At 35.6% G+C, this 14,063-nt stretch overlaps 1 protein-coding gene across 1 annotated transcript; it reads right to left on the bottom strand.

The window, feature by feature from the left end:
- Positions 1-212: 212 nt before the first annotated feature.
- LOC129262234 (trichohyalin-like) lies at positions 213-11,280 on the bottom strand. The gene is made up of 5 exons (XM_064100075.1): positions 11,000-11,280; positions 8,036-8,648; positions 4,630-4,674; positions 3,534-3,611; positions 213-2,864 (listed from the first exon to the last, which is right to left on the bottom strand). The coding sequence occupies exons 2-5, from the start codon at positions 8,634-8,636 to the stop codon at positions 721-723; spliced, it is 2,868 nt and encodes a 955-aa protein (XP_063956145.1). The 5' UTR covers positions 8,637-8,648; positions 11,000-11,280; the 3' UTR covers positions 213-720.
- Positions 11,281-14,063: the final 2,783 nt, after the last annotated feature.

Below are 14,063 nucleotides of genomic sequence, written 5' to 3'. Positions count from 1 at the left end.
TGATCTATTCAGTGCTATTAATAACACATTGATATTTACTATGCCCGAGGAGGGATTTTCGATCAAATTCAACAGAAACCGCTGAGAAACTCACTCATCACCACGGAAAAAAGAACAGTGACTTTCAATATTGTGTCATTTTGCAACTTTTGAATGTTGACTTTGCCCCACATTTCAAGGCACTGCACCTCCATGTGAACCATAATCATATCATGTAGGGCAGTGGCGGACCGTGACCCGGAGGAGACAAAGCATTGGAGGGGCACAGCATTGTTCACAAAGAATACAGTGCCCCTCCAATTATTTGTCTCCTTCGGGTCATGGTCCGCTACTGATGTAGGGTATCATTTTAAAGAGAATTAAATTATCTATTGATTAATATTAATAAGACACTGATATTTACTAAAACCGAGGAGGGATTATGAATCAAAGTCAGATTTCCAAACTTTTTTTGAGGAGTTCATCTGGGTGTCCTCTTTTTTTTTCACGTTAAAAATAGAACTTAACAGTCCATTATGAATTTGCCAAGCAAAGGATTGCAGTTACAATATATGTCTAGCAAAGCAAGGATAATGAGTTACTAACATGTTAAAACAGAATACTATCTTCTTAACATGCCCACCAATCAAACTTGTTCTAAAATCAGCTTAGTAAAAAAAATAGTTTGTGCAATATTTCATTCAAATTACTTACATGTTTTTCATACTGTTTAGTAAAACATTACTCTTTATTTAAAGGTACAATCTTATGCATGCCAGAAATACTTGTGGATATCTTCAATCTCAAATCTTCTTTACCTCTCCTTGTTTCTCTGTCCAACCCTGTGGCTTGTTCGGTGTCTTTCACTGATGAATTTCCATACAATATTTCATAATCACTGTCACTTTCATCCTCTTCTTCACCCTTCTCATCATTTGACGAATCATCTTCCAGCCATCCTTCCCCATCAGGTTTGCCATCACTCTTGTCGAGTTCTTCTTCCATTTCATCATATTCCTCTGGAGAAATATCTTCTGAAGAAGAACTATTAAATTCCTGCTTATGACGATCCTCAGTTCTCATATCTTCCTCATTGTCTCTATGTGGCATTAGCATTTGAGAACCCCTCTTCCTCGATTTACGCAGGTGTAAGAGATTATGTTCATGAACTCTGTAAAACGGTGACTCTCGTAGTTTCTTTTTCCTCATCCTCTGTCTCTCCCGCTCCTTCTCTCTATACGCAGGGTCTTGCCTCTGAAATCGACGTAAATTTCTCTGTTTCTCAGTGTATGCCAACCTCTCCTCAGGGGTCTGCATGAGGCGGCGCAATCGCTGACGCTCCCGGTTGCGTTCTCTCTCGCGTTCCCTTTGTTCTTTCGTCATATTGGCTCTTGCCTTCTTAGTGCATTCTCTATTTCGTATCCTTATCCTATCCATGAGATGTTTAGTCAACCAAGGTACAGCTGGTTCTGCGGGTAAATCAGAACAAGGACCAAATTCCAAGGTTTGATTACTAGAGGAACAGGAAACATTTGGCATTTCAGTTAAATTTCTTTGCGGAGAGTCTGCTTCAGTCTTAATATTTACAGCCTTCCAAGGATCATACCCACTACCTCCCTGATGGCCCACAAGACTTGGTTTGCTAGATGGTGGCTTCTTAAACTGAGACCTATCTCTGGCAACAACCTTTTCAATCTCAGCAAGCTTCTTCCTTCTCATTCTGCTCCTCTCACGGTTTTTCCTTCTTTCTTCCTCTCTCTCCTCTGCTGTCTGGTTTGCTCTTCTTTTACGCTGTCTGATTTTGTTCTTAATCTTCTCTAGTTCTGGCTTACTGTAATTGCCCTCTTGTTCCAGTCGCTCAATAGATTCATCTAGTAGTATGTCACAGTTGGTAGATCCCTCTGTAGAGCTAGCTGTAAAACCAGGATCTGGCAATGGGTTAATAAGTCCTCCCACTTGAGGATCATCCCTCACAGGAAATCCTGCTTCCTCAGTCACTCCTGCAGTACTGTCACTGATTGGAAGTTCTTGATGCTGCTTAGGTTGTATCCTTTCATTCACATCAGTATTTGATATACCAACAGAACTTTGCTCACACGCACTTTGAGTTTCCTGTTGTTGCTTCTCACTACTGCAGTTCCCTTCTCTCTCCTCTTGCTCAGATAAATACCTAGCTCTCCTCTTTACCTTATCTTCTTTTTGCTTTGTTTTCTTCAGCTCAATGAGCTCCTCCACCAACTTTTCTCTCTCCTCCTGATTCAAATCTTGATGCAACAGCTCCCAGTGTCTTTCTGTTATTACCGACTTAAACATCAGCAAAGGATTGTTTCGAGCTCTTCGCTTATATTCTCTGCTTTTCCTTCTCTCCTCAGCTCTCTGCTCTTGGGTCATATGAGCTCTTCTTGTTCGTTTTTGTTCTCTATTAATCCATTTCTTGACGGCCATCAACTCTGTCATGATGGTCTCTCTCCGGGCAGGATCAAGGTCAGGCTGCAGCAATTGCTTCCTCTGCTCCTCAGTCATGATATGACGGAACTCAATGAAAGGATCCTGTCTTGATCTACGTTTTCTCTCCCGATTCTTGCGTCTCTCTTCCTCCAACTTCTCATAGCTCAAATGTGCTCTCCTACGTCTCTTAGAATCACGGTTCTTAGTTTTGAGCAACTCATGCAGTTCTGCCAACAGATCTATCTTCTCCGAGTCTGACAAACCTTTTGCAATCAAGCTTTTGTGTTCAGGAGTCATGATGGAAGAGAAAGGTCTGAACGAAAGATTTTGAAGTATAGGATCCTTTTGCTTTTTCCCCTCAGATCGGGCACCTTTTGTTTTTGTAGATACAACCCTTGAACCTCTTGATCTTGACTTTCTTGCCTCACGTACAGGGCCTGAAAACGATCAAACCCAAAGATAATAAATACTTAATATCAAAATATCCACTTGGAAACAAAGAAGACTGAAAATGTAGCTACATGCAGTGGGAATGCATGGCAAATTCACACATATGACAGTCTTATGAAACAGGTGGGTGTTTCATAAAGCTGTTCGTAAGTTAAGAGTGACTTAAAGAACTGGTGATCCTTTCTTGTGGTAAATGGTATTTTCATTGGCGATGGTTTAGCATGGAAGAAAGGATCACCAGTTGTTCTTAAAGTCGCTCATAACTTATGAACAGCTTTATGAAACGGCCCCCTGGTTGTACAACATTTGCTGCTGCAACAAGTGCTCCAAGTAGGGGTTTCATGAAGCTGTTCGTAAAGTTACGCATATGCATGACTGGAACATGGTCTTCGGTCCTAAATTAATTACATAGGGATATATCACTTAGCATTAGAAAGGATCACCAGTCGTTGAGTGTCGTTCAAAAAGTCATTTCTATCTTACCAACAGCTTCGTGAAACACCCACCCAGCTTTATTTCGTCAAAGATTGACACTGATTCCCTAGAGATACAGCACCAAAAAAACTGACAAAGGTATATCAAGGTAGATTACACATTGATTAAAATACACCTCAATAATTATTCCTAATCTAATGGATCCATTTATGAATATTCACCTTTGGATGATATATGTGAGCTTCCCAGAGAACCTGAAGGAGCAATATCGGGGGTGTCTAGGTGCTGGAAAGCTATTCCTGGAATGGAAGAAGAAACCATACGATATTTTAGATTATGAAAATATCTAGTATTGTATTGTATTGTATTGTATTTATTTTCCGTCAATTAAAAATAATAACAACGATCGATATATTTACAATTACAAAGAAATGGTCATTAAAAAGACGGAGGGATTGCCCTACTCAGCGTTGATAACATATCAATGCTGTTTTACAGAGGGGTCGGGTCCCTTACATAGATATACATGTAAATATAATACAGGAAAAGAAAAACTTAGTTGACTTGCGAGAAGGTGTTGACAAAATGTGAAAAAGTAAGAAGAAATGTATTTACATTATATATACAAGATAACAAAGTAAGAATGAGGGATCTGAACCAAAAATTACAAGAAGTCTGGAAAAATGTTTTTAAGGACTTTTTTGAATGCATCAATATTTTCCAATAATTTCATGTGATGGGGAAGAGTAAAACTCGATTATTTGAAACTGTGTTCTAATTTGACAATCTGCAGGAGCTGAAAACTTCACTGAAGAGTTTTCTGCCACTTGTTGGCAGGACATTATTTTTAACACTAACTAATTTCGGATGAGTCTAATACCTGGGCCTTGATACATGTATGTCTTTGTACAGGGATGTATATTTCCATGAAAAAGATAAGAATCATTATCATCATATCACTGTCGCTTTCCCAAAGTATTTTAACCTTTAAAATATACTTGTATTTTTTATGGGATTTTTTGTTGAATAATCAGCCATCATTCCCTCCCATATCTACATCTACATTTCTGTTACATTACGTACTCTTCTATGGACAAAACTAGTCTGTTTTCAATCTTTTAAATAAATCTGTTATTTATTTTTCTTCATTCATTCAGATGGACCATACATTAAAAAAAAAATGGCTGGATTGTATATAGTTCAAATACACAATTAAATCTTATGATTTAAATTAAAAATGAATTGCAACTTATCATTTTTTTTTTATTCTTGCAAAAATTCATGTGGCATGGCAAGAAACTTAACAGTGGAACATACCTGTGTCATTGGTATTTTGCAAATCAGGGTCTGGCGAGGGCCAGTCTAGATCAAGGAAATAAAGAAAAGAAATGACACCGAAATCAATAATAATAACAAATTATAATCAATCATTTGGTACCAGGTAAAGATGATGTAGCACCCTTTTTGGAGGAAATGTGTAAACATAGTTTTGGGGCTATATAATCATTTTACAATGGAATGGTAAGAAAACTCAGGATAAAATTCCCATTGATAGCTTTCTAAATTATGAAAAAAACTTAAAGGTCAAGTCCACCCCAGAAAAAGGTTGATTTTAATCAATACAAAAAAATAAACAAGCATAAGAACTGACAATTTCATCAAATTGGATATAAAATTAGAGTTATGACATTTTAACGTTTATTTTTAACAAAACAGTTATGCACATCTCAGTGACGTGTAAGTGAGAGAGTCAATGATGTCCCTTACTTACTATTTCTTTTTTTATTGTTTGAATTATAAAATATTTTCAACTTGACAGAACCATGAAATAATTCAACAATGGTTATACCACATGTTAAGGGAGGAATAAAACTTTGTTTCACATGACAATAATGAGCAAAAAATAGAATATTTCATATATTGAGTGGATGACATCACCAGTCACTCATTTGCATACTGACTAGGATGTGCATATATCTGTTTTGTGAAATTAAACAAAACTTACAAACAACTTTCTTAGTTTACACCTGATTTTGATGAAAATTTCTGTGTTATGCTTGTTGTATTTCTCTTCTTTTTTATTCAAATCAACTTTTTGTTGGGGTGGACTTGTCCTTTAAATAAAGGATAAATACTCAAAGGGAATTTTCACAAGAATTCATAAAATAAAAATGACATAGTAATTTTATGATGTCTAAATGTAAGAATATTTCAATATCATTCACACTGTCCACTGAAACCTTACCAAAATTATGTTCTGGTATTAATAGTGATAGCGGTAGGATAGCCACTTCATTCTCTTTAACACTGCATAATCCATGCAATTTGAATACATGTCACTTAAAGGACAAGTTCACCCTAACAAAAAATTGATTTGAATAAAAAGATAAAAATCCAATAAGCATAACACTGAAAATTTCATCAAAATCGGATGTAAAATAAGAAAGTTAGGGCATTTTGAAGTTTCGCTTAATTAAACAAAACCAGTTACATGCACATCCTGGTCGGTATGCAAACGAGGAGACTGATGACATCATCCACTCACTATTTCTTTGTATTTTATTATATGAAATATGATATGTTCTAATTTTCTCCTCATTGTCAAGTGAAACAAAGATTAATTCCTCCCTGAACACATGGAATTAGCATTGTTTTAATACTATTGGTCCTTATTGTCAAATCTTAAAAAAAATAAAATATTGTATAATTCAAACAATAAAAAACAAAAGAAATAGTGAGTGAGGGACATCATAGATTGACTAATTTGCATGTCACTGAGTTGTGCATGTAACTGTTTTGTTAAGAATAAGCGAAAGTTTAAAATGGCTAACTTTCTAATTTTACATCCTACTTTGATGAAATTTTCAGCATAATGCTAGTTTGATTTTTCGCTATTTATTCAAATCAACAAATTTCTGAGGTGGACTTGACCTTTGATAATTTCTGACCTATACAGAGTGAGTCGGAAAAAATGTTCCATTTGTATGAAGTTGTGTTGTCTTATGAATTATTTAATCATGATTTATCAATATGTTCTGATAGAGTTATTACCCCCACTCATCTTGGTACCATGTCCATACAGAACTTTGCATGCATGACTGCCTAAGAGGCAATCTCCTGAAGGTCGTAAAATCTCAGTTGCGCCAAGTTGCTGGGTGAAGAATGCAACAAAGTATGAAAAAGGTTATTGTGTGCATGCAAAAAGACACCTACCCATCATTCAACCCACTAACACATTCACACCTACACACCCACACATCACCTTTCTCGCACACATCCACCCAAACACCCATCTCTACCCACACACACGCTCCTTAAAAAAATTCATAAACCCCTCTTAAAGCAGTGTTTACATTTCCTCATCTCCTTATATCATTGGTTATGTCTTTCATTGATCAACAATGGCCAACTGTCCCATGGCTTAACTTCAAAATTGCTTGCCTGATTTGGGAGCAGACCTATGTTGGGTCCTTCACAAATGCGTTTGGTTATGTGGGTGATGGTGGTGTGTGGGAGAGGTGATGTATTATTTATGTGTGGGTGGGTTTGTCTGTGTGCGGAATGATGTCTTCCTGCATGCGCACAAGTTTCTCTTCATACCTTGTTGCATTCTTCACCCAGTGACTTAGAGTAACTGAGATTTTACAACCTTCTGGAGATTGCCTCATAGTCAGTGATGCATGCAAAGGTCTGTATGAAAATGGTACCAAAATGAGCAAGCGAATGACTCTATCAGGACACATCAATAAGTCAATGACTAAGTGTTCATACTTTAGACAAGACAAATTCAAACTGACATTTTTTTCTCACTCTGTATAGTGTAGAAACAACATGTGCGGGGTTGGTGCTGAATCTGATTTACGAGTCAAATAGGTGTTCTCCTCTCTTCTGTCCTCATCTTCCCCCACCCTCTTCCCCTACTCTATTGTATCTCCTTTTCCCATTTTCTCTACACTCTGGCCATCCTTTCCTTAATCTGCCAAGTTACCCAAAGTGTTTGTATTTTATTTGTAAATAATATATTTATAATGTTTGATTGCTATATCATGTTATCATTTTATTGTTATATTTTGTAAATCCAATGCAATTCAGCCCAAATGGCTGCGATATGTGGATATTCTAATAAAACCTTCAAAACCTTCATATGCCTCAAGAATCATTAGTATGATTGAAATGTTGGTATAAGTTTCATTTCAAATTATTCATTTTTTTACCAGAAACTTTATTCTGGCATGAATGGTGGCAGTGGTGGTTTCACAGAAATCAATATATTTTGTTTACAATGTACATACACACTTGTGATTTTGCTTCAAGAGGGAAAACTATTCAGTTATATTAACAATTTAATTGTAATCTTTTACATTTTGAATAAGAATGTCATGAGATTAACACAATTACATGGCAAAGTAAATACCATTGCAAAATATGTATTCAGACTACTAATTCTTAAAAATTGCTTGACACATTTGGTATTTCACAGGAAACAAAACTCTCATAAAACAAATTGAATAATTAACAAATCAAAACAAAAGTAAAATATTTCAATCATAAAATGCCACTCCAGTGCAAAAGACAAATGTAACTTCACATTTTATACGTACGTGATATTAAGTCATTGACCGATTTGCCTACTGGAACAGGTGATCAATATAGAGCTTACAGGAAATACAGAATTCAGAGGTCAACAGGTTGACAGAATAAGATACCCTAAATATTTACCTACCTTCTTTTGAGTAGATGAGCATTGGTTGAGAGTGTTCCTGAATCTGATCAAACTCGATGGCTGCTTCATGCTGATGGCGGAAATCCATGAAAGTCTTTGTGCTATATGACAATGACATTGGATCATCTTCCTTGATAGCCTTGGAAGAAAGTCCAGAGGAAGCCGGCCCAAGGAATTGAGATGATGATGGTAGTGATGACAACATCAGTGTTGACGGTGATGATGCTGAAGATGATGGCCCTTTGGTATCTACACAGTGTCTTCTCGATTGTTGACCCAAGGTTGTGAAAGAACTTGCGCCAGTAAGCTGGTGATGCTGTTTGACATGAGAACCCTTTCTAATACCAGTTGGTTGTTCAATGAATGCAGGTGATGCCATTGATGCAAGAGACTGAAGAACAGTAGAGGCCTTGGGTTCCACATTGGACATGACATAGTCCAAGACTGGACGGCCTGTACTTGATGAATTGGGAGAGGCTGGGACAATCCTCTCTAGGGGCCCTGGACTGGATGCAGGAAGGGACAAGTCTCCAGGATCTGGTATATCATAGGCTGCCATGATTTCACTGAGCTGTGTATCATCTTCCATCCCAGATGACATCTTGTCAAGAGCCTTCAAATTAAAGTGATTGGTTAACATTGTTTTGACTTTTAAAAAATCTGAGCTAGAAGGTCACACTTGTCACCCGTGTCTGTGATATGTTACAAAAATGAAGCCCAGAAAAAATTGCGTTCGAAAATAATTTTTTAGTGCTTCAGAAATTGAAATATAAAGTGAGCGAAAACACCATCTTAATTTCATCCCATACACTTATGTGTACTATTTAGGCGTCTATTAGACACCCATTTACAAAATCGGGGTTTGCCTTGTAGTTTTAGCTTTTCATTCTCAATAATGGTTGTTTTCAGGGTTTATTAGTTCTATAATACATGCACTTGTACACATGTTTCATCTTGGTTTGAGAATTTTTTAAATCGGCTGCTCACAAAGTTAAACAATACCTTAAAAGAAAAATAAAATGTTGATACAAAATAAGCTTGTTCTATTTGTACCTTAGCATTGAAGGAAATTATATCTCTGTGAAAAAAATAAGAAAGAAAAAATAGCAAGTTTGAAAGAAATTTGGACAAAGAATATAAAAAAAAAAGTTATGGCTATTTGAAAATATGACATGTAAATCTCAAATTGGCATTATAGGTGAGTTGAGTGTAACAAGTGGGAAGGACGACTCAAATTTTAATTATTTTTCAGTATTGGATCCATAGGAGTAAGGCAAAAGGAGTTGTCTCTTCTGTAAATCATTATGACACCAATGACAACTTTGAAATTCCCAATATGGCAATTGCAAATTTTCAGTAAATTCTTTAAAGTCACTTCTTCCTTAAAGGGGAAGGTCACCCTGATAACTTGGTTTTAATAAAAGCATAAATATTAGGGAAAATATGGGTGAATGTTAGGTGAAAATCCATAATAAAAAAAGAGTATTTTAATGAATTGTTAAAGATTTTAATATGTGATTTCATATGCAAGCAGCTCCTCCATATTCCATAAATTCCATTTTTAATGAAATGTAATGAATAAAACATTTTTCTCATATGACGGCATTAAATGTTGTGTCTGAGTCACTGGCGGATCCAGGGGGGGGGGCACAGTGGGTCGTGCCCCCCCCCCCCTTTGAGAGGCACAATTAAAATTGGTAATGTAAAAATGCCGTTAAAACAAAGTAACAGACAAATTTTTCCTCGGGAAAATGTGCGCCCTCTTTTGGAAAATCCTGGATCCCCCTGGTCTGAGTATATACCAAACACAAAAATAATACAACTTTCCATTCTAAAAAATGGCATTTGTAAAATATATATCAACACATGGAGGAGCTGCTTATCTGTGACGTCACAAAATCAAAATTTGAAAATTCATAACTCTCTCATTTTCGATGGACTTTCATCAAACCTTTACCAATCTTTTTCTTAAGTTTTTCTGCTCTTATTAACATCAACTTATCAGGGGGAATTAACTTCCCCTTTGAATTACTTGCTCGATTTAATTATTTGCTTTTCTGATTTTTCTGTTGTAAAACAGCTTTCCATTTTGTCTGGATTCCATATCATTACCATTCATAGATGTCATTTTGTTTTAAATGTAGGCTACTGTATAAAACTGTACTACTTCAATATTTTTATCAAACATATACGTTTTCTTCTTCTGTCTCAGTGGCTAGAATATTTTTATGAAAGATATTATTATGTTTTTTCATTTTTATTTTGAAAATTCTTATTATAGTCACTGCTATCATCATTATCGTTATTCATTATCATCATCATCATCAAAATTATTCTATGTCATTATCTACATGTAGCTACCATCTGATATGAAACATTAATGGAAAAAAATACCAAAGTAAATATATACATATATTATATATATATTTTTAAACCCTTCTCAACCCCTAATTGAGAAGGGTTTAAAAATAGTTTATACAAAAGAGATTTAAGTCTACTGAAAATTCCAATTAAAAATAAGGGCAATATACTATATATTCATCTAGAAACTAGTAAAAAATGTTGAGAGAACTAGTCTCATAATATATCATGCTTTTGCTCATCAGCTTTAGACTTCTAGCCTTTAATGTATCTGACACATGTTTCATCAGTTTCCAGATAAAAGCAGTCAATATTTGTGACAATAAATATATGCACCCCCCTGCTCCGGTAGTGCGGAACCTGATGACGCCTAGTTCTCCGTGCTTCTCATTTTGATCTGGGTTTTCGCGCGCAAACCGGCTGAACAAAAAACTTCGGAGCAATGCTCGCTTCGTATAAAGCCGTCTGCACTCCACTCACTGTATGCATCAGGTTCGGTCCCACTCATTATGCACAGCACAGACAACCTTCGTGTACAGACGATTGCACACACAACTCACACCAGCACACATAGTTTACGAACGTCTTTGTATGAATACGTACCGTACACTCCTCGGCATCCACATGACATATGTACAGCTGAAATGAATGAAATTATGTAGGCCCTATGGATTTCTCCCTGTTTTCTGTGAAAAACTTAGCTTGAATGACAGAATAGTGATCAAGAATATCTGGACAACATTCTTATATTGCAACTAGTTCACTTATCCACGTGATATATATTGAAATCGCACCAAATGACCGGACAAACATCGCAATTTTGAGAAGGAAAGACAGACACACGTCTACACACATACATACGCCATTGAGAAATACACTGTTCAGAGGTATATGTACTGTTTTTATGACATCGGGGGAAAGGTTTATTCGGAAGTCTGACGTTTGGACGTGCGTACGGATAGCGGCTAGACAAGCTAGACTTGGTAGGCCTATATTGCAATATGTCAAAGAGTACACCGTCTAGACAGCTGAAACAATCTCTATAATATAGTTTTTTTAATAACTAATTATATGATTTTAGTACGATCGAGTCTTGATTGAGCTTTTCAAAGCAGACTATCCACTATCAATAAAAACAGTCAACTACATATAGGCATATATATATATATATATATATATATATATATATAAACTACAGACCAATATCATCGTTATTGAAAATGCACGGGAATATTATGCACCAAATTTCGGAAGAAAACAAAAGATCCCAAAAGCGAATACTCGATAGGAACTTGGGATGCATCGCAATCACACTGAAGATGAGGCAATCAAGTATAGGCCTATGTGGTTATTCCCATCAATCAAAATATTTTCTCAATTCAATTGTTCGACTTTTACTGGTCAACAGGGTGAACTTCCCCTTTCTTTGTTTCAGGACTGGACCATAATTATGGGCCCGTTTGGAATTTGAAATAATTCCAAGACCAAAGATTAAGCTTCAACAATTAGTTTTAGGAATAATAATTTGTTTGAATCTAATATTACATTTTGCAAGGTCCTAAAGTATAAAGTCATATCATTGATTTACTATCATAAGCAGATATCATTAATTTTTTGAAATGTATTTCGAATATTTTGTTTCCGATGATAATGATGTTTTAAATAATGAATTATGTTGCTAGGATTGATAATAAAAAATGAAGTGACTTGCTGACTTTTTAAGTCCATGCTTCGACGAATATGATCCCTATGTTCACAATAGATTTATGAGCTATTATCAGTATCTGCCTGCATGTTCGTTTCTCTCTCACCCCCCCCCCCCATCTGTCGCTCCCCCCCCCCCTCCGTCTGTAGACTGAATGAGTATCTGTACATCTCTCCCTCTGCCCCTCCTTATTTCTCCCGCTCACTGACACTCCTCTCGCACATTACTGCAGAGCATTGTTTCACAGCGCCATCTACGTGCAAATCAAATTTCAGGGAAGAGAGAGGCCTATATTGTCGTGACTGTGTGTTCCACTTCAAAATGATGATAACCTCAGGATAAATGTTAAAATTACATCTTCTCTGAATGAAACACAATTCATAAAAAAAGATACCTTGCCGAATGATTATGGATCAACGCCTTGAGTTCCATATACATTCATACCACAGAATTCATAGAGGCCCTAACATCAATGACTGATTTATAATTAATTGAATCATTGATTGATTGATTCATTCATCCATTGATTGATTGATCGATTTATTCATCCATCCATCCACCCATCCATCCATCTATTCATCCATCCATTCATCCATCCATCCATACATTCATTCATTCACTCACTCACTCACTCATTCATTTATCAACAACTGTTTAAACAGGTTAACTAAAAAATAGAAAAATAAGAGTATTAAAGAGAGTCGGTTAGGTCGTTCAGGTATTACCCCTGTTATCAACTAACAAAAACAAAACTCTGGTGTGGTCTAGCCCTCGTCCATCTTTACCAAAAAAAAAACAATGGCACCGTCCCTCACCATTCTCACATACGCACGAGGGAAAATAGGCATGTGTATTATGAGGCGCCGAATGTACCAATATTATATAGAACAATTATTTGTTATATAATCATTATTTATTAAATAATAACTAGTATTTATATATAATTTACATTTTATTTGTAAATAACTACTATTATATAAAATATCATTTCTAATTATTTATATATAATTCCAAGTAATACCTACTTAAAATTTCTGATTTATATGCATTTCATGTTGAAATATTCATGTCTCAGCTTTCAAAAGATGAATTGACTGATATAATATATGCGCTTTGTTTTAAAGGAATAATAGTCCACATCATGATGACTTGTATCCCACCGGGCAAAGTCACTCTTATCACCTTCCACGTATACCTCGCATTCTCCATATTAGTCACTCTAAAAAATCGAATGTTAAATCAACATTTGAAAGGTTGGAGCAGTGACAACCTTTTCCAAATGTTACATCCAACCTTGTATAAAGCTAAATCCAACATTTTAAGTGTTGGGTAGAACCATTTAAAGTGGTAAATGCAACATTTAGAAAATGTTGTCACTCCTCCAACCTTTCAAATGTTTAGTTAACATTTCTTTTTTTAAAGTGTTGCTCAGAGAACAATAGCTTTGGAAGGACCCAGGTTTTGGAACGGTCTTCACTACAAATAGTACCTCACTAAATATTTTCAAACGTAAACTGATATTGATGTTGATTAATTCATTCTTACAATTTTCCTGTGTATAGGTTATTTGTATAGTAACTCTTACAAATATTGTTGATATACGCTCTGGCTGAGTGATAGTGGCAAACACATTTTTTATGTACACACTCTTTAAATACTGACAGTTGTAATATTTCAATATTTCGTTATGTAATCGATTCATTTCTACTGTTCTCTCCTACATACTAAAACTTCATATATTTTTTGGTCCTGCATACCGAACAAGCAGCCCTTTTATGCAGGTTCCCTCATGTTTCACCATATTTTAAATTGTCTTTGATTTCAAATCGCTGTATTATTCAGTTTTGATGAATGATACCACGTCTGATGTACATACTGTACCCTGTTAATTCTTCTGATGTTATATTGCTTTTTTATTATTATGTTCATGATTATGTAAAATAAAGTCAAATCTAATAAAAA

This window comes from Lytechinus pictus, chromosome 5 (genome assembly GCF_037042905.1).
Source record: "Lytechinus pictus isolate F3 Inbred chromosome 5, Lp3.0, whole genome shotgun sequence".
Taxonomy (NCBI): Eukaryota; Metazoa; Echinodermata; class Echinoidea; order Temnopleuroida; family Toxopneustidae; genus Lytechinus; species Lytechinus pictus.
This window is presented reverse-complemented; position numbering and strand designations above follow the sequence as displayed.

Coding starts and splice junctions, on each gene's coding strand:
- LOC129262234 (XM_064100075.1), bottom strand. CDS start 8,636: ATGTCATCTGGGATGGAAGATGATACACAGCTCAGTGAAATCATGGCA. Junction 4,675..8,035: donor GCTCATCTACTCAAAAGAAG/GTAGGTAAATAT, acceptor TCCTTGATCTAG/ACTGGCCCTCGCCAGACCCT. Junction 2,865..3,533: donor CTCACATATATCATCCAAAG/GTGAATATTCAT, acceptor GATCGTTTTCAG/GCCCTGTACGTGAGGCAAGA.